Below are 25,501 nucleotides of genomic sequence, written 5' to 3'. Positions count from 1 at the left end.
ATGATGCCCAGCAACTGGTAGAAATGGGTAAGAGTGCTTTAGTTTTATTTATTTATTTTATTGGTAGGAAGGGGGTTATCCGCAAAACCCCTTTTGGTTACGCTCATGGAATTTAGTGAGGGGTTTTAACCTCCAAACGTCCATAGCTGCGCTCATCAAATTGAGACAGAGAGAGCCTCTCTCTCTCTCTCTTTATATATCGATATATATATAGCCTATATATATATATATATATATATATATATATATATATATATATATATATATATATGCGGCCCTCCGTTTCACAAATTTATTTTAAAGCGGCCCTCTTTAGAAAAATGTTGCTCACCCCTGATCTAGCTAGATCTAGATCTATAAGCTTATAAACTAGTTTTTTTTTTTTAAAAAAAGGCTTTTCCCGGCCACTAAAAATAGGCTACAATAGTTTCTACTCATAGTAAAAAAAAAAAGTCTTCACATTTATAATTTTCAATTTTCTTTAAAAGAGAGTTCCTGTCAAGTGTTTCTCGGAAAACATAGACAAAAATACACCAACTTGAGATCATGATAAACTTCATATATGATAATAGTTCATAAACACTTAAAACCGGATTCGTTGTTCAACTTGTTTACCAGTGACTTGACTATACTTAGACTATACTATATAGTCTAGAACTAGTCTTATGAGTCTTAGAATAAATTAAAATTAGAGTAGGAGTAGGCCTAGATCTAGAGTCTAGAGTATTCTAGAGTTAGAGTAATCTAGACTAGAGCCAGAGGCAGAGGCTAGAACTATAACTATATATATATATAGTATATAGTTAATAATATAGTAACTAGATGTAGATCTAGATCTAGTAATTTTAATCTAACTCAAAACTAACCTGTCACTGAACTGTCAGTGTCAGTGTCACCTGAGTCTTGAGTGAAGCCAGTGAAGGTAAAATTTAAAAAGGGAAACTTCTAAAAAATTGAAATTAAACTTAAAAAGATTAATTTAATTAATAATTTAAAAAAAAACAAAGACGAGAGACAATCACAGTGAGTCGAGAGGCTTGACTGGCTTGAGTCAGTTGAGTGATGTTGTGTTAGTTGAGTTTTGAGTGATGTTAGTAATTTAACTTTAGAAGTAATATTCTTATCAGAAAATATTGGGGGTGTTTGTTAGATGAATATAACTATTTTTACTATGGAATCTACTTATCTAGATCTAGAATGATGATGATCTGATGATAATCTGATCTAGATCTAAAATCTAATCAGATCAAGAATAGTTATATAGATCTAGATTCTAGATCTACTTAAAAAAATATTTTTATTATTGATCTACCTCTAAGTCTAGAGTAGATCTCTACTAATTAATCATAATCAAAATGGTCTAAATCTAGATTAGGTCCATATATATATTAGGGGTGCACCGGATAGTCGCTCCGGCTTTAGACAAATATTCGGTCATTTTTTCACTATTTGTCCATATTCGGGTTCGGCCGAATATCTTTGCCGAATAGTTAGCCAGATAGTAAAAACTACAGCATGTAACTATATTTCTATTAACATTATTAGGTGCATCCTCGCTACGTCAAAGGAGGTAACACTTAAATATCGAAATAACACAGGTAAAGGCCAACAATATAAAGGAAGTCGACGCTGATAAATGATGTCGAACAAGAAGTTTAACACTTTACGAAAGGAACCGTCGAATGACGTCAAACTAAATCTCTACATCAATAAAAACCTACCAATATTCATAAAGTGGACATGATTCAATAATGTCAGTTCTGAAATACATTAATGTTTATGTTTCAAATTTATATAAAAGAATTTGCTTTTAAAACTATGACTATGCACCAAACATCTTTTAGTACAAAGACAAGGGATGTTAATCCAAATAGAAATAAATCTTTACATCATAAGTTCGCATTACATACATAGAAGCGATATCTGGCACATTAAAAAAAATTTTATCTTGACCTTTGAGTGGGCTAGTTAAGATGTAAAATTCCTTAACTATGCCACGCTGACAGATCTGTCTAGATCTGCGGGTATATCTCCAGAGGTAGAGATGAGCGACCCCCACCTTCTTTTGTTTGTTTAGTCATAACATTGAGTTCATAGACAGGTGACTACATTAAACCAGATGTCAAAATGTTGACACTGTCTAGAGGTCACATCTTATGAGGGAACTGAGTTTGTTTACTTGAAGAAGAGTCTTTATTAGGGGGCTGGACTACAAGCCACACCTCGCCACAGGTTGACCGGGTAATGAGTTTGTTTACTCTGACGTAAGTCTCAATTAGGTGGCTGGACTACAAGCCACGCCTCTAAACGGTTATCCGGGTAATGGGTTTGTTTATTTTGTGTAGTCTCAATTAGGGGTCTGGACTACAAGTCACACATCTACATGGTTACCAAGAATGCTAACTTGGAGATAAGTGTCAATTAGGAGGTTGGACTATAAAACACACACCTACAAGAGTGATTGTTTGCAACCCTAAAACCAAGAGTATATTATTATATTTCAAAGCTTTGTAAGCCAGTAACTAATTTTAATGTAGATACAAGTAGAAAGGATATATGTGTGTATTAGCATAGAAGACACTGACCAGGGGTATCTTTAAAGGGAGGGCTCAACACCCCCAATTCCTAATTCCTTTAGTCCACAACACTTAATGTATTGATAGACATTGACCATTTTTAAGCCAGAATGGATTATTAAGAAAAATTAATTTTCAGCATTGTCTAGTATAAGTTTTGTACAATAGTCACTGATAATTCATCCAGCGATGCTGAACAATCTTTACGATGTTACAACAGGTTCAGCACCCTAATTGACTTTTCTCTCCAAGTAAACAAACTTAGTGTTATCATCTGGTGACCTCTAAACGGAGTCAATATGTCTTAACAATTTGTGTTAAATATAATTCAACTTTAATGTAACAACTAATGAATTCTGTTGGAACTTATATCTTGTCATATACATTCATTTTATTTTGCTGTGGTGAAATGCTTTAAATTTTAAAGGATGTGTATTGTTAAGGCTTCCGCGCGGTGTTGATGCTTGGCGATATGTCTAGTGTAGATCTGACTGGAAGTAACGCTGAACTCAACTAATTCAGTAACACTGGCGAAAGGCCGAAACAATCAGATATGTAGTCGACGCTGATGTTGTTATATAACGATATTTAATAATCAAGAAGGGAATCGTCTGCTGTCAGCTTTGTCCGTAAATCTGTATCTATTCTATTGTAATCAAGTCTACTACTCTACAAGAAGCGTCTTCCTTTTAGCGTCGCTTAGAGCGTTCTTATTTTTTAAAGATCTGTCACGTCACTTGTCGCTAATTAAAACTTTCCCCTTATTCCCGAAACAAATAACTAATTCCTAATCATGTCATAACAGTACTTTTCTAAGATGTTAATCAAGTCTTACTCTTGTGTTATGTGTGTCTTGATTTGATAATCATATTCTTAATAATTTAAGATGGTCAAGTAACTCCTTGTTATTACTGGTATTACTTAAGATATATACTTAGCCACTATCAGTATCAGGCGAAGACCAGAGGTGGTTTGTGACCATTTAACCATTTGATGGTCTCCAATACTTGAACACAATTATCTACCCACTATACAATCCAGATTGTACTATACCTTTCAAAGATTTGCATTAGTTAATTATACGTTTATGTTATATTCTACATTTTCCATCCCACATACGACTTTACAATTGGTGGCCACATGCATAAACACACACCATCTGATATGTTACAAAGATTAGTTTATGATAGGCATGTTAATAAATGATGTTAATTTAAATTTATCAATCAGTACTATAGTTTAAAACAAGAAGGTAAATAAAAGAAAAAAAAAGTTAATATGAATATAGGTGTTATTTGGAAGATTTTGAAAAAACTTCAGTAAAATGAGCTCTTTAAGTCATGTAGGTATCCGGCTTTGGCCAAATATCAAATTTTACTATCTGGTCATATCCGGCTCCAGCCGAATATCAAAAAGTACTATCAGTTGCACCCCTAAAATATATATGTGTGTGTGTAATATACTGTATATATTAATATATATATATATATGTAATATACTTTATATATTAACGAAGCAGGACATTTTGGCGACACTGTTTTGGTGCGAAGGTAGTTTTGGTGTAAGGGACGTTTTGGCGTGAAATACATTATGCACGTTCATTGTATTATTTATTATGCATATTTATGTTTTGCAAGAGTGTTTGTGTTAAGACATATTTTTCATGTACCGAAGAAGAAATATTTTTGTCCGCTATTTTTGGTATTTAAGTTTGTTATGTAATTATTGTTAAATCTCTATTATTACACAACACCAGGCTGCCATCCATACTTCATACTTAGAGTGGTCTGCACTAAACTTATCAAAAACATAGAAATATCCTTCGTGCGAAATTTTGTCTTTTCCTCGCTTCGATTGGACTTTTTCCATTGTTTATATAGAATGCCACAGGTTTTCAGTTAAAAATATAATAGAATGAAATGGCGAAAGTTTTTCTAGTCTAGTTTTGGTCTTCCTCTGCGTCTTGTTCCCTGGGGGTTCCATTCTTAGGCCTGCCTAGCTCTGTTGCTGGTATCTTTTCTAAGGGTGTGACCAATCCATCTCCACTTCCTCTCTAAGATCTGTACTTCTATATTTTTCTGTCCACTCATCTCCCACAGTTTGGTGTTTTCTACTTTGTCATACCAGTGTATTTTTAGGATATTTCTCAGGCATCTGTTGATGAAGGTCTGTATTTTTTTGTTGTTGCTTCAGTTGTTCTCCATGTTTCTGCTTAATAAAGTAATATTTTCCTAGATTCCCCAGGTTTTCTTCAGCTGATGGAATGTGCTCAGGCTTTACTTATGCAGGTTGTGACATCTGAATCTGTTCCTCCATGAATGTGCCTCACCTTGGACTATAATGTCATTAACGAAGCCAGGGTCATTTAGTTGTTTCTCGTGTCAACTGTATACTGTTCCACTTCTGGTTTGTTATGTCTTCATGCCCCCGTCTATGGCTGGAGAGAGTAAGCAGCGTTGTCACACTTTGAATGCGCCTTTAATTTTTCCACCATATATATATATGGCATTCTGCAAGTCATCCCTCCATATGACTTCCTGATGATAATTGTATTTTTTTTCTGGCACTTCATAGATTCTTAGTAGTCTCCCTATGGTCAGTCTGTCCACACTGTTGAACTCCTTCTCATAGTCTATGAAACTAGCATAAAGAGTGGTGTTTTATTCCATGGACTGTTTCAGAATGATGCCTACTGTAGTGTATGATCTCTCTCAGTCAGGAAGATATGATATTTCATTTGGTTCAACCCTAACCCTAACACCATTCCTGGAATAGACAACAGTGTTATCCCTTGGTTGTTGAAGCAGGAACTGGGGTCACTTTCTTGAGGAGTTTGTGTGAGGTATCCATCCTTTCACTCTGGTGTCATTCTTTTTTCCCAATCTTGCAGAAGAGAGGGTAGAGTAGCTTCATGCTGGTCATGATGTCTGCTTTTAGCGATTCCACCAAAATGCTGTCAGATCCTGCAGATTTATTGGATATTCTTTAACTGCTTGATTGCACTGTGAATCTCTTCATTAGTGGGTGCACTGCACTTGATAGACAGGTCTCTTGCAGTTGGCAGTATCTCTAGTGGGTTAGCAAGAGTAGCTCAAGCAAGACCAATAGCTCATTGCCATGCCATTTTTAAAGGAAAATGAATTGGCTACAAAAGTTTAATAAATAAAATAAATTATTCATAAAACTATTTTTTTTAATAAGTTTAAACTGAGTACAGAAAAGGAAATTACATTAATCCATAAATATTGAAAAATTAAAACATTTCTTGTCCCTTCGAATTTCCTAGAAGATTAACAAGTGCATTAAGAAACTTTCTTATTTACATTGTTTTTTGGACCAGCAAAATAAGAGAAACCACTAAAAGGATGCTGTCTTTTTTTTTTTTTTCAATGTATTGGTCTTCCACTTTTCCACTTTATAACCAAAACAAAGAACAATGACTCTCACATCTGGAAAATAAAAAAAAAGAGAGAACTAAAAATGTTAACATTAGAAAGTTAGTGAAATAAAAATTATATACCTAATTACTGAGAGTAACGCAGCTCTGAAAGAGTTAATACATATGAAGCTAATAGACTAAATTACTAAATTTAGAAACCCTTCAAGATATGAGACTTAAAAGTAGCAATTATACACAAAACACTGAACCATAATCTTCAATTGCAAAAACAAAACTTAATTAAATGCTCAAAAAGACACAAAGATAAAAGCATGTTCCTTGTTCCATATGCTAGGACAAATTTGTACAAATGCTCCTTCTATGGAATGGGTTGCCTGAGTCAGCCAGGAAAACCAATGACTTGGCAGAATTTAAGTCATTGATATACATGTATGACTTGATTGACTCGTAGGATGCTATTGTCTTCTTTTATGAAGTAACGTCTGTATTTCATAAGACAAGATTTTTAGTTGTATTCATTGTTGAATAATAAGAAATTTTTTTCTTGATCTATATCAAGCTCTAGACAGAATTCACATATTTTTAAAAGTCTGCTCTATGACAACAAAAGCTTCCTGTAAAAGGGTAGTAAACAATCCTTTATCTATAAAGGTCTGAGAGCAGCACATATATACATATTTCCATTGAATTTACTTTTGACAACTTTCATAACTTCAATTTAAGAAATAATAGGCAAAAATTTACGTCAGAGATATATATTTACACTTGCATTAATATGCCCCATTGTGCTAACCAATGTTGTGATTAGATTAAAAGAGAACAATTATTTTGAATACAAATACTTTAATATCTATCTATATATATAATTCTCTTCTTCGCTCAACAGTTTGGACGAGCAAGAAGTAAAGGAAAGATCACTCTCTTATTTCTGCAGATAGTCACCCCATGAAAAAACAAGAGGGGGGGGGGGGGGAGAACAAGTGCTATTCACATATCGTTACGGATTGCAGCGCACTGGATTGTCAAACCCTGCTCGCTCCCATCCCCCTTCATCCAGCAGGAGGTTTGGACTAAGAAGTAAACTATCTTCAAATCGACAGGAGGGCGCAGGAAATCTCTTTTAAGTTATAAATGGTTTAATTTAATAATTTATACACCTTGAATAAGCGTGGGTCCTATGAAAGTGCTGTCCCACTGCCGTCGCATAGGTTGCATTTCCTAAGGCCGGCCCTGCAAAATAGCGGCCTATACTACGCCGCCGGTCGACTAGTTTTGTATATAGGCCTTAATTTTCCACATGCATGTTGAATAACTTTTTTTGTTCTTTTATTTGGTTAACTAGGTGAGGGAAAACATTGAAGTCTACTCTTTCTACAATGCATCATGGAAAAGAAAACTTTTTTTGTATTTGTTATTTTTTCAACATGTTTACCACCATCAGAACAATCTGGTTAGTAAATAGGATTTCTTCCATAACTTAGAAGATATTAAATACAATTTTGGTAGGCTAAAAATGTAGCTGTTTAACTTGGCATATTATTTTTATAACATTGTTATACTGTTGCTGTTTATAACATCATTATACTGTTGTTGTTTATAACATCATTATACTGTTGTTGTTTATAACATCATTATACTGTTGCTGTTTATAACATCATTATACTGTTGTTGTTTATAACATCATTATACTGTTGCTGTTTATAACATCATTATACTGCTGTTGTTTATAACATCATTATACTGTTGCTGTTTATAACATCATTATGCTGTTGTTGTTTATTACATCATTATGCTGTTGTTGTTTATAACATCATTATACTGTTGCTGTTTATAACATCATTATACTGTTGCTGTTTATAACATCATTATGCTGTTGTTGTTTATAACATCATTATACTGTTGCTGTTTATAACATCATTATGCTGTTGTTGTCTCTATAAGAATTAAAAAAAAACAACTTAACTTAGATAAATCATTTTCTGCAGAATTTACAGACAAATACATTTATGTTGGACACAAGTTAAAATTGAAGTGCAATATTCCAACAAAATATAAAAATTGTTCTTCCGAACTTCTCATGTTTCAAAAGGAAAGACCATTTCAGGTATAAATATCTGTTTGTGCTAATTTATTTCAACGATGTATGTCTATGTATTCAATATTTCTGGGGTTTTGTTGAAATCAAAATTAAATAAAATAAATTTGACATTTGCTAGGTTCTTATTTCTTTTTCTTTGGCCTTATATATTTGTCCTGCATCCTTCCTGTGAGCTCTCCAACTGTCTCTTTCAGAGGCAATCTGCTGCCAGCTAAATTCCTCTATATCTGTGAGGGTAAAATGGCGCCTGAGCAGAAGACAGGTACAGAAAGACATAAAGAAAACTTAAATAGACCCCTGGCAGTTAATGGCTTTGTCTGCAGCAGATGTGGAAAAATATATACAGGCTGCAACTAGGTTTCCAAAGTCATGTGAAACACTGCACTCATCCTTAATTTTAGGAATTGAAGACATTGCCAATCATTATTTCTTTTTCTCTGCTTTAATTGCAGAAAATAAACAAATAAAAAGCGCTGTTTGGCAATTCAAAAGAAACAAGATTACAAAGAGAGTTTGTGTTACACAAACTCAGAGGCGGCCCCCGTCGAAGTCGGATCCCTGTCGGATCTGCATATTCGCAAATAATATTCGAGAGGTGATTTAATTTTGATGGTCAAAAGTAATAATGTTTCAAAGATTCATTTGCCGTAAATTTAAATTTAATAAAAAATAGTTAGAAGAGCAAACAAACATTTGTTGGGGTTAATTAGTTTTGCACAAAAAATCCGGAACAATCAATTTTTAGATACTTAAAACTATTGAGATGTTACGGGAGGAACATTAAAGGGTAAATCAGATTTTCAATAGCTTTTAGAGTTCTAGTTTTTTTAATCTAATCGTGACGGACAGACCGACCAACAGACAAAACGCACAAAAATAATCTTCTTTTATTCGGATGGGGGCACTAAACAAAAAAAAATAAAATCTGATTTTTTTTTTTAAAGTTTAAGGAATTGGTTTAGCACCTGATCATATTGCGACGTTACGCTACTGCACGAAAATCGCTGCATAAAAAGTCCATTTAAAAAAATGTGCGTGATATTTACATACAAAGTGCATTATTAGCCTTTATAAACAAACAGAAATGTTTTCTTTTAATTTTAGCAGCTAGTTGACCAGAAAAAAACATCTTTAACTATTATTTATATTTGTTGTAAACATTTCCTGTACATTTTAAAAATATATTTGACTTAGTGATACTGAAAATACACAAAAATTGTCCATCTTTGTTAGCATATTGTAACATTGCCTCCCTTACATTTACGTAATTGTTTTAGAATTGGTGTATTTTTATGAAAAAATCGCTTGCATAATTAATTTTATAAATTAAACGGTTTGCTTTTAGAAAACCAAAAGTAGCCGTTCCACCTAAACTTTTCAAGCCGCATTTAATGATGAAATAATATTTTTCATATCTCTTCTAGTTTTCGAGATCTGAATGTGACAGACAGACAGACAGACGGACATTTTGCACAAACCTAATAGCAGCTTTTTCCCCTTACGGGGGCTGCTAAAAAGTGAATGAAATGATTTCATTAAATAATTATTATTTCTTTATTATTGCAATAAAAAGATTATCAGTATAATTTTATTTCAATTCAAGAATTCTTCCACATATTTTTTTTGCTGTTAAGCTTTAACAACTTAAGCAATCTGTACCACTGAAAAATATCTTCATATCCTCCAGATTACAGCAGTGTGGCCCAGGGCCTAATTACAAATTTTGACAACTTCAAAAAATATGCATAATAAATATTAAAAAAGAAAGGGAACTGTTTGTACACTTGTATGTAATTACCCTAACATTAAATAAGTTTGATTTCATTAAAACCCTCTATACAGGTTATAAGTAAAATCCCTTTTCAGACCTTGCGATCTATAGGGCAGATGATGTAAAGGTCATCTGTTTCTGTGGCCCATGGTTAATGACAGTATCATGTGGCCAGCACAACAACCAACCACCTTTACTTTTCCCCAACTAATGTCAGTCTATCCATTAGAGCTGGATAGACTCAGAGGCGCCCTAAAAATCCCAGTCTTCACCAGGATTTGAACTCTGGACTCCTGGTTTAGAAGCCAAGCACTCAGCCACTGTGCCTCCTTATACAGGTTATAGGCATCCACAAAAATCCTGCCTGTACATACTTAAATCTGTTGTCCAACCCACCTGCTCCACACTACCAGGCTGTGTAATGGCTAAATTATTGTTCATGAGCTGTAGGATTTGTCACTGATTCGAGGTGTTGATTTGGGGAAAGGGTCTATAGATTATATTTCTATTATTTGTAGATTAAATTTATATATGTTTGCACTATTTTTTCAACTAGTATTATTGCTAGGTACAAATTTGCTAAGAGTCTTCAACAAAATTTATTTCAGTCATGATTTAGTTTGAAGTTTTTGCACATGTTTAAAATAGATAAGTCAAAAAGTACACAGAAATTATTTGAAATATCCTGAAAATTTATGAATGGTTTCATTATTATTTGACACTGATTACATTCAAACAACAGTGAAATCAATGTCATATGAAGGAACACCAAAGATAGAATTTTGAAAAACTTGTACTACTTTAACCAACTTTGGCACTCTTTTTAAAGTGAATTTTTTTAAAGTAAATTATGAAACAATATATATTTTTAAAGTGTGGGTCCTTTTTTATTTTCAATGTAAAAGAAAGTAACTGTAAAATTTGGATTAAAAAAAATAGAAATTCAGACTTATGATATGCTGATTTTCATATTTTCTTTTATTAGAAAATATGTAGGCCTTTTCTAAATAAATTAGGAACATTCTACAGAAAAACAGAAGCATAATACAAAAACTTTTATTGACGCAAAAAAAAAAAAAAGAATTTCTAGGCCTTTTGTCCTCTTTTGACTTGTAGAGGGTTGTGTTAAAGAGAAAAGTAACATAGAAATCCAACATTATAAGGTCACATTGATGTGATTCTTTTTGTGCTTGTATTGTGTGCACAATTTGTCTCCTGACACAAAAGTTTCTGTTTCAGCTCAATCTGTAAATGTCTACTTGCTCACAGTCTTACACATAGTCAGCTTTTTTTTTTTTTTTTCCAGATATACACAGAAACAAGTTATGAAGATATAAGTAATGCTTCTATTGAATACAAAAGCTCCTCCTCAGTAACACTTGAGTATCCTAATGCCAGTATCCATGATACTGGGATATATCAATGTGTTTTAAATTTCTGTGTGGATCAGAATATTACAATAAAACAATATGATGTCAAAATACAATGTAAGTAAATCTTCTTTTACTAACAGCTTGTAATAATACTTTAAATGGAGATGATACAAACACAATCCTTTCTTAGAGAACCAAAAGGAAAGAAAAACACCTTTCATTGACAGTACTCTTCAATTCTATCAATATGATCATTTTTAGTGAAATTAGTTTTCATGTTTTATAGCTAGCAAGTTTAGACCCTCAGTTTTCCTGTCACCATGGTTAGGTACTGCTTAGGACTGGCTGATTACTAAGAAGCTGCAAATGGAGAAGATTGTCTCTAACATGTTATTAATCTTTATTATAACCTGATTCATTAATTAACTGAGCTATCACTTATTCTTTCACTTGCCATGGGTGAAAAAATAAGAAAATTTAACCAGTTACTATTTTTATTGTGCCTTTGACAACTAAGTACCTTTCACGCTTGAAACTGCAGTAGTTAAATTTACCAAAGAAGATTCTTTATTCACGCTTTTGACCCAATATGTTTTTAAGCACTATTTAAACTTGTTTTGTGAGTACATTTTACCTTTACATGAAATTTGCTTTTGTAGACATTGTATAAAAACAATCATATTTTTGACTAAAAATATTTTAAATCGTATAATGATTTAATTTTTCACCAGAGATTTTTGTGACAATTAATCTAGATCTAAACTTTGTTTTTTATACTTCAGTTTTTAAGCACTATACTTTTTGTGCGTAATTTTCTCTCATATTAATAGCACTTGGTTGGCTCAGTTGATAGAGCATCAAATTTTAAATCGGAGAGTGTGAAGGCCTAAAAAATTTATGGTGTTAAAAAGCTGAAAAGTCGAAGAATACTCGTTTGTAGAACTATTTTCTAAGGCGTGGAGTGTGTGTGTGTGTTGGGGGAGAATAAGTGATACTGGTAGTCGAATTCTTCAACAAAACAATGTATTTGGAAGTTTTCTGGCCTACAAGCTACTAACAGTTAAATGAATGCATTTATTTTCATCAAAAACTAAGAATGTATATTGTACGCACATAATTATACATATGATTAAAAACAAGATTTAATTGGCATTGGTTTGTGTTATTTATTAGTGGCACAATGAATGCCACTGTATGTGCAGTGAAGTTGAATGCCAGAAGTAACATTTCTAGGTTTGTTGTTTGTTGTTTGACATGTTTTGGATGCTCCTTCAGAGTTGAAGATAATTTAGTCCAAACCTCCCACAGGACGACAGGGGATGGGAGCGGGCTGGGTTTGAACCCGGGACCATCAATAAATCTGAACGACAGTCCAGCGTGCAAACCGCACGACCAGGTTACGGATCAGCTACAGTTCAATGAAACCTTAGACACCAGAATCAAAGATATTTTGAATTTTAAGAATCTTCAATGCAAAAAGCAAGCCAGAAGTATTTTATAACTGTAACTTTTATACATGCTTTATACCAAACTGTACAGCACTCATACATTTTTTTGGGATTGTTCCACCCACTCTAGATTTTTAAAGACTTACACAAATTGGGTATTACTATGTTTTCTTTTTCATTTCTTTTAGTAAAGGCATAAATAAGGTCCAAATAAATATTTATATTTTGTAAAAACAAATTGATATTTCCCTTTTTTCAAACACATAGAATTGTAGTTTTAGCCTTGTGAAGGATTGCATGTTTACATGTGAACAAATTGGTGAAAATTTATTTATTTCTTAAGAAGGCTAAAATGTATTATTAAGGGCTTCATCTAAATTTTGAATTAGCAAGAAAGAAGGAAAAAGATTGTTTAGATTTGATTTTATGTTTTTTTGTTGTTTTTTTTCAGATAAACCAGTAAATGTTATCAACTTTACTTGTCAGCTGATTGATTGGGACAAATATTTGTTTTGTAGTTGGAAATATCCAGTTCAATATAACTGGGAATTAAAAGATACAAAAATAGAATTCCACTTTAAAACTGATAGTCCCAGGTAATATAAAATAGTTATATATATCTGTGTTAGCTTGATTGGCATCTGCTCTTTTTGTTATATTGGTTCATGAAAAATTCATCTTCATATAACCCTTAGTCCAGCGTACTCCTAAATGAGAAAAATTTCTTTCAGGCCCCCCTTAGAAATTCATATAATTAATTATAATATAATTTTCAAGTGTTATTTTTCATTTATATTAACAATATGTTTAGAATTTAAAATGTTTGCAATGAAATTTTACTAAAGCTTGTGTTTTGTTTACAGAATTTTTAAAGTGTTTTATATACTAGAAAAGTAATTTCTGGAGATAGAATTGGAGATGCAGTAGATTTTCCACCATTTAGCGATGCCATTTTACTAATACTCAAACAAACATGGATTGATAACTACAGGGAATATACTTTTTTTTTTTCAGTCTCCCCCCCCCCCCTTCATCTTTGTTAGAATGTTGCACCTTCCTTTATCAGACTTTCTGCACCCCACATTTCACATTTTGAGAAACGCTGCCTTAGTGTTTTGATTATTTTTCCATGGTCACTCGTTGCATAATTGGTTTTATATTTGTCACATGACCTAGAAAATAAAGTATTTTTATTTCACTGAAGTCTTTTATGTGCCAGCTCCAGGAACAGCTACTCGAATCAAAGCATCAAAATAAATGGAAGTAAATCCAGTGGACAGATTTACTCTCCCAAAATGGGAAACATTGATATTGAAACTGACTTGCATGAAATTGCTGAATCCAGTGGTTGCTAAGGTAGATGTCTAACAATGTGTGGAACCACAAGTACCAAGCTAGGAGTTGTTTAGTTGTTATTTTCCCTACATTGCTCTATACATCAGAAACATGGACAGTATACACAAGACATGCAAAAAAACTAAACCACTTTCACATGATCAGTCTCAGAAAAATACTGATTGTTAAATGGCAAAACAAAATACCTAACACACAGAAGTCCTCCAAAGAGGAGGCCTGCAAAGCATCAAGAATCCTCAGTTGCCAAGTCTTCATAATGAAAGACTTATGCATTCTTAAAAGACTCCTTTATGGCCAGCTTAGGGAAAGAAAGCGAACACAATGTAGACAAAGAAATGTTTCAAGGCACCCTCATTGTGCCTCCCTAAGCTTTCAACCTTGACCCTGCCACCAAGCATATGATAGAGCTTTGTGGCGACACACTTGAGGACAAGAAATAGCTTGACAGAAGGAAAGTGACAGAACAAAAATCCAGGCAACTAACACATGCTCTTGCTGGGATAAACTGTCCAGTATGCATCCAAACTCTCAAGGCTTACTAAGGTCTCAAAAGCCACATGAGGAGGCACAAAACCTTATCAGACCTCAATATTTGTCAGTTATGGTAGGGCATGTCATGTGCTGTAGGTCAACTGCATGAACTGGTTTTGCTTGTATTTGCTATGTCATGTACAAAACAAAGTATTACAATACTAATGTCATTAAGCATCATCCTTGAGAGCATGACAAAACTTACATTTTATTTGTTTAGGCAGATGAATAATTATTAATTTTATCATTTTCTTTTATTCAGCAAAGCTAAATTGTCATGTTCAAATCTGACTGTTAACAACTGTACCTTGTCTAATTATGGAGGAAGCGATTATTATGATTTTGAGATATTAGTCAAAAATACAAAAACAAATTATACTTCTTATTCTATGTATAACATAGAAACGGATCAAGTAGGTAAGCAAAACTTTTAAATTATGAAATCTTATAAATATTTATCAAATTCCACTGACTCATCTTTCAAGAGATCTCTGCAAATACAAGTACTGAACAAATTTGCATGAAATTACATAGAAAGGTTCCTATTATCTCTTAGGTCTTTGCTATGAAAGGGTTTTGATAGATTTGCAGTCTGAAAGTTGCATAAATATATATATAAAACTTAAATACAAATAGCTCCAAATTAAGACTTTGTATTTCTGATGTTGTATTTTCTTTTTAGCTGTAGTTGGGGGGTGGGGTAGAGGGAGAAAGTAAAAGTGATACTAGAATTCACTGACTAATATTATGTATATGTGTCTATCTGGGGGTTGTTCTAATTCATGTCAAAATCTATGTCAGAGAACATTACACAGGGTGAATAAACAAAAAGTGGAGTGAGAAAGAGAAGGATAGAGAGTGGAAAGTTGGCCTTGCAATTCAGCGTAATAGGTACTAGAATTCACAGATTAAAATGTGGCCCATTTACTGGAAGTATTAAAGAAAACAAAAGTAGGGGATGTTCCAGCCAAAACTAATAGAATCAACTTGTCTAGCTGATGTGAAATGCTAGCTAGTAGCTTTATACTTTTAGGAGATAGAAGAAACAGTCTGTAAATTAATAGGTGTTTTTAGTATGTATAAGTTACTAGCTAGCATTTCACATCAGCTAGACAACTATACTAAAAACACCTATTAATCTACAGACTGTTTATTCTTTCTCCTAACAGACTGTTTCTCTTTCTCCTAAAAGTATACTTAAAAAACAACTATTAATGTACAGATTGTTTCTTCTGTCTCCTAAAAGTATACTAAAAACACCTATTAATGTACAGACTGTTTATTCTTTCTTTAAAAGTATACCAAAAACACCTATTAATCTACAGACTGTTTATTTTTTCTCCTAAAAGTATACTAAAAACACCTATTAATCTACAGGTTGTTTCCTCTGTCTCCTAAAAGTATACTTAAAACACCTATTAATCTACAGATTGTTTCCTCTGTCTCCTAAAAGTATACTAAAAACACCTATTAATCTACAGGTTGTTTCCTCTGTCTCCTAAAAGTATACTTAAAAAACCTATTAATCTACAGATTGTTTCCTCTGTCTCCTAAAAGTATACTTAAAACACCTATTAATCTACAGATTGTTTCCTCTGTCTCCTAAAAGTATACTAAAAACACCTATTAATCTACAGGTTGTTTCCTCTGTCTCCTAAAAGTATACTTAAAACACCTATTAATCTACAGATTGTTTCCTCTGTCTTCTAAAAGTATACTAAAAACACCTATTAATCTACAGATTGTTTCCTCTGTCTTCTAAAAGTATACTTAAAACACCTATTAATCTACAGATTGTTTCCTCTGTCTTCTAAAAGTATACTTAAAACACCTATTAATCTACAGATTGTTTCCTCTGTCTCCTAAAAGAATACTTAAAACACCTATTAATCTACAGATTGTTTCCTCTGTCTCCTAAAAGTATACTTAAAACACCTATTAATCTACAGATTGTTTCCTCTGTCTTCTAAAAGTATACTTAAAACACCTATTAATCTACAGATTGTTTCCTCTGTCTCCTAAAAGTATACTTAAAACACCTATTAATCTACAGATTGTTTCCTCTGTCTTCTAAAAGTATACTAAAAACACCTATTAATCTACAGATTGTTTCCTCTGTCTTCTAAAAGTATACTTAAAACACCTATTAATCTACAGATTGTTTCCTCTGTCTCTTAAAAGTATACTTAAAACACCTATTAATCTACAGATTGTTTCCTCTGTCTTCTAAAAGTATACTTAAAACACCTATTAATCTACAGGTTGTTTCCTCTGTCTTCTAAAAGTATACTAAAAACACCTATTAATGCTCAGATTGTTTCCTCTGTCTCCTAAAAGTATACTTAAAACACCTATTAATCTACAGGTTGTTTCCTCTGTCTCCTAAAAGTATACTTAAAACACCTATTAATCTACAGATTGTTTCCTCTGTCTTCTAAAAGTATACTTAAAACACCTATTAATCTACAGATTGTTTCCTCTGTCTCCTAAAAGTATACTTAAAACACCTATTAATCTACAGATTGTTTCCTCTGTCTCCTAAAAGTATACTTAAAACACCTATTAATCTACAGATTGTTTCCTCTGTCTCCTAAAAGTATACTTAAAACACCTATTAATCTACAGATTGTTTCCTCTGTCTCCTAAAAGTATACTTAAAACACCTATTAATCTACAGATTGTTTCCTCTGTCTCCTAAAAGTATACTAAAAACACCTATTAATCTACAGATTGTTTCCTCTGTCTCCTAAAAGTATACTTAAAACACCTATTAATCTACAGATTGTTTCCTCTGTCTCCTAAAAGTATACTAAAAACACCTATTAATCTACAGATTGTTTCCTCTGTCTCCTAAAAGTATACTTAAAACACCTATTAATCTACAGATTGTTTCCTCTGTCTTCTAAAAGTATACTTAAAACACCTATTTATATATACTAAAAACACCTATTAATCTACAGATTGTTTCCTCTGTCTCCTAAAAGTATACTTAAAACACCTATTAATCTACAGATTGTTTCCTCTGTCTTCTAAAAGTATACTTAAAACACCTATTAATCTACAGATTGTTTCCTCTGTCTCCTAAAAGTATACTTAAAACACCTATTAATCTACAGATTGTTTCCTCTGTCTCCTAAAAGTATACTTAAAACACCTATTAATCTACAGATTGTTTCCTCTGTCTCCTAAAAGTATACTTAAAACACCTATTAATCTACAGGTTGTTTCCTCTGTCTTCTAAAAGTATACTTAAAACACCTATTAATCTACAGGTTGTTTCCTCTGTCTTCTAAAAGTATACTAAAAACACCTATTAATGCTCAGATTGTTTCCTCTGTCTCCTAAAAGTATACTAAAAACACCTATTAATCTACAGATTGTTTCCTCTGTCTTCTAAAAGTATACTAAAAACACCTATTAATCTACAGATTGTTTCCTCTGTCTTCTAAAAGTATACTTAAAACACCTATTAATCTACAGATTGTTTCCTCTGTCTTCTAAAAGTATACTTAAAACACCTATTAATCTACAGATTGTTTCCTCTGTCTCCTAAAAGTATACTTAAAACACCTATTAATCTACAGGTTGTTTCCTCTGTCTTCTAAAAGTATACTAAAAACACCTATTAATCTACAGGTTGTTTCCTCTGTCTCCTAAAAGTATACTAAAAACACCTATTAATCTACAGATTGTTTCCTCTGTCTCCTAAAAGTATACTAAAAACACCTATTAATCTACAGATTGTTTCCTCTGTCTTCTAAAAGTATACTAAAAACACCTATTAATCTACAGGTTGTTTCCTCTGTCTTCTAAAAGTATACTAAAAACACCTATTAATGCTCAGATTGTTTCCTCTGTCTCCTAAAAGTATACTTAAAACACCTATTAATCTACAGATTGTTTCCTCTGTCTCCTAAAAGTATACTTAAAACACCTATTAATCTACAGATTGTTTCCTCTGTCTCCTAAAACTATACTAAAAACACCTATTAATGCTCAGATTGTTTATTCTTTCTTTAAAAGTATACTTAAAACACCTATTAATGCTCAGATTGTTTATTCTTTCTTTAAAAGTATACTAAAAACACCTATTAATGCTCAGATTGTTTCCTCTGTCTCCTAAAAGTATACTAAAAACACCTATTAATCTACAGATTGTTTCCTCTGTCTTCTAAAAGTATACTAAAAACACCTATTAATCTACAGGTTGTTTCCTCTGTCTTCTAAAAGTATACTAAAAACACCTATTAATGCTCAGATTGTTTCCTGTCTCCTAAAAGTATACTTAAAACACCTATTAATCTACAGATGGTTTCCTCTGTCTCCTAAAAGTATACTAAAAACACCTATTAATCTACAGGTTGTTTCCTCTGTCTCCTAAAAGTATACTTAAAACACCTATTAATCTACAGATGGTTTCCTCTGTCTTCTAAAAGTATACTTAAAACACCTATTAATCTACAGATGGTTTCCTCTGTCTTCTAAAAGTATACTAAAAACACCTATTAATCTACAGGTTGTTTCCTCTGTCTTCTAAAAGTATACTAAAAACACCTATTAATCTACAGATTGTTTCCTCTGTCTTCTAAAAGTATACTAAAAACACCTATTAATCTACAGATTGTTTCCTCTGTCTCCTAAAAGTATACTAAAAACACCTATTAATCTACAGATTGTTTCCTCTGTCTTCTAAAAGTATACTAAAAACACCTATTAATCTACAGATTGTTTCCTCTGTCTTCTAAAAGTATACTAAAAACACCTATTAATCTACAGGTTGTTTCCTCTGTCTTCTAAAAGTATACTAAAAACACCTATTAATCTACAGATTGTTTCCTCTGTCTTCTAAAAGTATACTAAAAACACCTATTAATCTACAGATTGTTTCCTCTGTCTTCTAAAAGTATACTTAAAACACCCATTAATGCTCAGATTGTTTATTCTTTCTCCTCTTGTTTGTTAATGTTAACAGTTTCATAGTCCATAGTTCACAAATCAACTTGTAATTTTTACTAGAACCTTATTTTTTCTTGAGCAGAATGATCTCTCTTGATACTTAACCTTAATGGTCAAACTAGTTTACAACTTTACAATAATCTATGCACCTTATTTTCTGATTAATGTTTTATTTCACTGAAAGTTTCTTCTATAACCAGCTTATTATATTTTTTATTGGGCCTACTTATAAGCCATGCATCTCAAATACATACTTAGTGTATTTAATAGTAAAACTTTCTTGTTTTATTTTATTTATTGACAATGTTCTTTAACAAGCTTAACATTTTAAATAGATTTCTGATATATTTAAATTGCAGTGAAACCATCAGCTGTGAAAAGGATGAATTTTTCCGAATCAACTAAAAACGATTGTTTTAATGTTTCTTGGATCTATGATTATTATGACTTTCCTTTATTTGAGAAATTTGAGCTGCGACACCAAGGACCAAATGACAAGGACTTTAAAGTAACTTTTTTTCTTTTATTAACAGTAATTGTTTCTTTTATTATTTTATTTTATTGATTCTAATCACATACCAGGCTTAATTACATTGTTATGTTTTATTTTTAAACAAAACCTGTAACAAAAGATAACTGTTGTTCATTTATTTTGACTAAAACTGTGTTTCATTGGTCTGAAGAACTTTCGTGCAAATTGGTAAAAGAAGCTATGAGCTGGTAATTGGATCATTCTGCATCTCAGGAAGACAAGCATATGCAAGTCTCTGGTATCATATACTAAAGAGTTCCTCCTGTCAATAATGAAAAAGGTTTACACAAGAAAGCTATCATTCTGTTTTAAAAAGTCAAATATGATTCCAGACTTTTAAAGCCCAAGCCTGGAGGCTTAGAACGTGAACATTTTGTTTCTTTCTTTCATATTTTGACTCAATATTTATTAAAACATGTCATGTCTCCGATGCCTAACATGCTACACATGCTGAGTAGCTTATACATTGTATCTTGCTAGAGTTCATTTTCAAGAATATTTTATTTTTTCAATTATTCAAGGTCATAAACTACAATATTTTTTGTCTCCAAGCTTACCATGCATATCTCACTTAGACAAAACTTAGAATTCACATGTATATCTGAATTCACATGTATTTCTGCAGATTATCCTTGCCATACATGCATATCTCACTAAAACAAAACATAAAATTGACATGTATTTCTGCAGGTTATTTATGTCAATCGAAGAGCTTGGGAAGAAGTGTGTAATATGAAGCCATACACAATACACAATTTCACAGTTATCAGCCATGCATCACCTTCAAACCTAACAAGTGATCCCATTTATTCCTTTTATGAAACTCCACAAAAAGGTAATTTCTTTACCTTACTTTGGATGAAAATAGGAAAGATTTTTTTTTAACATGGTAAAATTGAATAATGAGTTACTATAAAGTTAACATTTTTTTCATTTTAATGTTGACTGGTAGAAAAAATATTGCCATGGTTTTATAGTTATTGCTTCTGCTGATCAAAACTAGGTTAACAAATGGATAATAATAATAATTTAATTTATAGAGCTGTTAACAAACATAATGTAGGCTCAAGGTGCTGTGATAACATTACAAACATAAAGACGAGAGTTGAAATGACAAACTAATCTAACAAGGTTTGAACAGATAGGTCTTAATGTTCTTCTTGGATGTAGAGTAGCAGGTTGTCTGTCTTGAGATCAATTTGGAGTGAGTTCCAAACCTTTGGTCCGTGCACTGAAAAAGCCAGCTAATCGTAACTTTTGAGGAAGTAATGTAGCATGATTGGAAGTGTTGAGTCCATGGCGCACAGGGCTCTCTGAGGGATCAGTTGGCTAAGGTACAAGGGCATTTCTTTATTGTAGATGCACTAATGACAATGCGTGGCCACCTTGTAGTTGATTCTCATGTTGTTATTCATGAGGAAATTTATCTTTCAATTTGTGCATTAAAAACATTACATTATAACTATATCAGTTCTATTCAATGATTTGATTGCCAGAGGAATAAAGGAGATTTGTGTCTGTTTGTTTTTGTATACAATATCTTGTATCACCTTCGTAGATGTAAAAATATATTTATATTTGACTGGGTAGTGAACATTCAAATATAATTATATTGTTGTTATGCCTCTAAACAGCAATAATAGAAACTCAAAAGGAAGAACTTAAGAAGGCTAAACAAATATTTGTTATGGATTTACAAACTTTATTTAGGTGCGAAAATTTTGAATAGCCCTGTTGTTTAAACAGTTGATTTTAATAAATCTAATGCAAACAAAAAATGCTAGTATCAATTAGTAGGATTATTGTCTTAGCCTATGTATCATAATCTGATAGTATTGTTAACATACAAGATTTGTTTTAATATGAACTTTGAATTTAAAAAAAAAATCTTGAGACTTTATTTTTTCAAAAAGACATTATTCTAAAGTCCTCTGCCAAAGATACCTCTGAAACCTGGTTAACTAGCAAAGGCTCTATATGGGGATTTGATGTAAAAAAAAAAATGCTTCAGATTTTAGGATTTATGTTGAAAAGAAGGCTGCTTTCATTGACATCAATAAATCCGGAGATGCTGGGCAGAGAAGTTGATCTCAAGACTATGTCTGTTGATAATACAAAATAGAATTTTTCAAAAGTACTTAGATTATATAGTCTAATTGAAGAATTTGATAAAATATTATAATTTAATATATGTATACATAACTAAGAGTTGTTGTTTTTGAATTGATACATTTTGTAAGAAGCTAGAAGAAAACAACAACTAATATTAAACATGTATTTGAATATTTGAATTTATAATAATTATCAAGTTTTTGTCAAATACCATTTGGTATGTTTCTTTTAATAAAAGCTCCAACACTAGGACCACAAGCAGTGAATGGAAGCTATACAACTGACCAATGTAAGAACAACAGTCGTTCTGTAACAGTCTACTGGAAGGTAAAATATATTTACTTTTGCTTGTGTTAAACATTTGTAACTGATAATATTTTAAAATAAATGGATTACTGTTTGAAACTTAAAATAAATGTCTTATTGTATGAAACTTTGACTAGTTTGTTTTGTTACTAGAGAGTTGAACCCAATGCAAGAAATGGTAAAATAACACACTATATTGTGAGACATGGGAAAACAGCCAGGACAGTTGGACCATATACATATCAGACTTCTATTGAAATCCCTTGTTATACTCTGGAATTTATAGAAATAGCAGCTGCTACTATTGCTGGCCAATCAGTAAAACCAACGATTTTGTCTATTGCACCCATTGATTTCAAAGGTAATTTTTACTATTCTGTGTCGTTTATCATAATATTAAATGTTCTGCAGTTTTTTATTAACACTTTTAAAGGATTCTATGCCTAATACCTATGTTGCGCACAAAATATTAAAATAAAACTAATTGCTTTACATGTAGTCTATAGATTTTAAGAATATATGGCTCCTTCTGTCTCAGAAGAAAATGGATGCTCCCAGATGAGTCACTGGCTTTGGTTACGTCTTGAGATGGGGCAGAATCTGGAGTGACTGATCAAGCCAATTCTAGAGCGGCAGAGTTTGCCACAATTTATGCATGTATATGCATCTGTCCTAGGGCTAGTTGACAGGGCAGCTTTCTTTTTCTTTCTCTTGGCTGACACAGCTTCGTTTCTTTTGCATTTGGCTAAGTTCGTACCATCGCGTACAGTGTGTCTCCATGCTGTCCAGTCTTGGGCTATCTCCTCCCACATACTTTGGTCGATGCCCATGGCTCTCATGTCTCACTTGCAGACATCTCTGTAGGTTAGTCTTGAGCTGTTCTTGGGTCTGACTCCCTCTGCAAGCTCAGTGTATAGGATGTCTTTAGGGATTCTTCCATCTGGCATGCTAGTGACATGACCGAGCCAGCATAGTCTTCTCTGTTCAAGGAGAGCATAGATGCTGTGCATATTGGCCCATTTCAAAACTTCCTGGTTTGTGACTCGATCCCTCCAGGAGATGCACATTATGCGTCGCAGGCAGTGTAGGTGGAAGCTATTTAATCTGTGTTCTTGACGCATGTTATTTGCCCAGCTCTAACCCCTCCAGGAGATGCACATTATGCGTCGCAGGCAGTGTAGGTGGAAGCCATTTAATCTGTGTTCTTGAGGCATGTAATTTGCCCAGCTCTCACTGCCATAAAGAAGTGTGCTCAGAACGCAGGCATTGTAGACCAGGATTTTTGTTGCCGTAGTCAATTTGGTATTTTCGAAACCTCACGCGCTTGGAGAGTTTTGCCATTGCTGCAGAAGCCTTTCCTATTCTTTTTGTCAGCTCAGTGTTTAAATCTAGGTTACTGGCTATTGTTGTTCCCAAAAATGTGAATTCCTGCACCACTGTGATTTCCAATATGTATCACTGGTATTTGTGCGAAATCTTGTGCCAAGATTTTGGTCTTGGAGAGGCTTATTGTAAGGCTAAACTCTTGACAAGCAGCTGCCAGAGCATTCACAAGCCTCTGCAATCCTTCTTGTGTATGAGATATGAGTGCGGCATCGGCGAACAGCAGTTCCCTAATCACAATACGCCATGTCTTTGTTTTGGCTTTAAGGCCTGCCAGGTTAAATAGCTTTCCATCGGATCTACTGTGGATATATACTCCATCTTCCAGGGATTTAAAAGCGCTGGTGAGTACAACGGAAAAGAAGATACTGAATAGTGTGGAGGCAGAACACATCCTTGTTTTACTCCACTCTTGATGGAAAATGACCTAGAGGCAGAACTGTCAAACTGTACGATACCCTACATATTTTCATGAAAAGCTGACACTAGTTTCCATAGCTTGCTTGGACAGCTAATTCAATCTAATATGGCAAACAAGCTAAAAGGTGGTTGACGAAACAGAGGTGCCCCACGGAAACGCTTTATCTTATTTTTTTAACAGTACATACATTGTCAATTAAATTTCAGTTCCATCCAGAGTAGCTGAGTCATTAGCTATTGAAGAGACTTCATACTTGGCAACATGGGAACCTGATGCAGCAAGACAATCTGTAAATTATACTATCTTCTGGCTTGATGATCCTCTAGATGACTGTCATGGGGTAAGGCTTTAGGTCTAAGTTAAAAATTAGCTTATGTTAATTAATTTATTTAGATATCATCTGCAGATATTTATTATTTTCCTATCTATGTATTTCTGTTCAAAGAATGATTGACAATACCTGGACATAATTTATGCCTGATGACTTTTCAGTATGTCTGTATGTCTCATCTCTTGAAATCAAGTGTAGATTTTTATTATTTATTAGATTGGAACCTTAAAAGTTGCATTTTAACTCTTTGACTCTGGAATTATTTTTCTCGTTTGGATGGAATTAATTTTTTTTGCTTTGGAGTGAAAAGAATGCTTCGATTAAACGTTTATTACCCCTTTGGTTTTTATTAAAAAATAATTTATCTAGTATAGAATTAAAATGGAATGCATACCCTTTTTTTATAGCATAAAGCAAGTTTTATAAAACAAAAAATAATTTTTATGTTGGCTCTGGGTCTATATTAGATCTAGGAGATATATTATGATCCAAAGTAGGAAACATTTTTTTTTTACAATATTAATTCAAATTTCCACATAACTTTATAATAAAACCATTTCAAAGCACATAAAATAAATGTTCTGAGCTCAATATCCTCTATCACTATCATCCAGAACATAAATCTAAAGAAAAGAGAGACTTTTTAAGACCTCACTCTTTCAAAACAATCTTTCCCTGTAAAAACATATTAAAAGAAGGAAATTCTGGATATTTGGTAAATGGAAACTATTCAAGATAATATTTTAAGCAATAAAAAACATACAGGAGAAAAAAAAAATTTAAAGCACCAACATTGCCAGCGTTGAGTACAGCTTTATAGCTGGGTAAAATCAACCATGGGAGTGTCTTTCTGGAGTCAAAGAGTTAATATCAAAGTGTTTGTATTGAAGTTGGAAGTAGTCATTAA

The 25,501-nt window shown here is 32.7% G+C and overlaps 1 protein-coding gene across 2 annotated transcripts in view; it reads left to right on the top strand.

Annotated features, from left to right (window-relative positions):
• Nucleotides 1-497: 497 nt before the first annotated feature.
• Nucleotides 498-25,501, top strand: part of LOC106065486 (uncharacterized) — a 39,195-nt gene continuing 14,191 nt past the window's right edge. The window contains exons 1-11 of one of the 2 annotated variants that reach the window (XM_013224331.2): nucleotides 498-617; nucleotides 7,319-7,426; nucleotides 7,962-8,080; nucleotides 11,152-11,332; nucleotides 13,118-13,262; nucleotides 14,816-14,970; nucleotides 19,869-20,017; nucleotides 20,732-20,876; nucleotides 22,392-22,480; nucleotides 22,613-22,820; nucleotides 24,470-24,603. In XM_013224331.2, the coding sequence (XP_013079785.2) occupies nucleotides 7,360-7,426; nucleotides 7,962-8,080; nucleotides 11,152-11,332; nucleotides 13,118-13,262; nucleotides 14,816-14,970; nucleotides 19,869-20,017; nucleotides 20,732-20,876; nucleotides 22,392-22,480; nucleotides 22,613-22,820; nucleotides 24,470-24,603 (1,392 nt within the window). In that variant the 5' untranslated portion in view covers nucleotides 498-617; nucleotides 7,319-7,359. Of the gene's footprint in view, nucleotides 618-797; nucleotides 923-7,318; nucleotides 7,427-7,961; nucleotides 8,081-11,151; nucleotides 11,333-13,117; nucleotides 13,263-14,815; nucleotides 14,971-19,868; nucleotides 20,018-20,731; nucleotides 20,877-22,391; nucleotides 22,481-22,612; nucleotides 22,821-24,469; nucleotides 24,604-25,501 lie in introns of those variants that run through there. The other variant, XM_013224320.2, reaches the window with a different exon arrangement.

Source organism: Biomphalaria glabrata, chromosome 5 (assembly GCF_947242115.1).
Source record: "Biomphalaria glabrata chromosome 5, xgBioGlab47.1, whole genome shotgun sequence".
Taxonomy (NCBI): Eukaryota; Metazoa; Mollusca; class Gastropoda; family Planorbidae; genus Biomphalaria; species Biomphalaria glabrata.
Note: the sequence above shows the minus strand (reverse complement) of the source record. Positions and strands in the feature narration are given on the sequence as shown.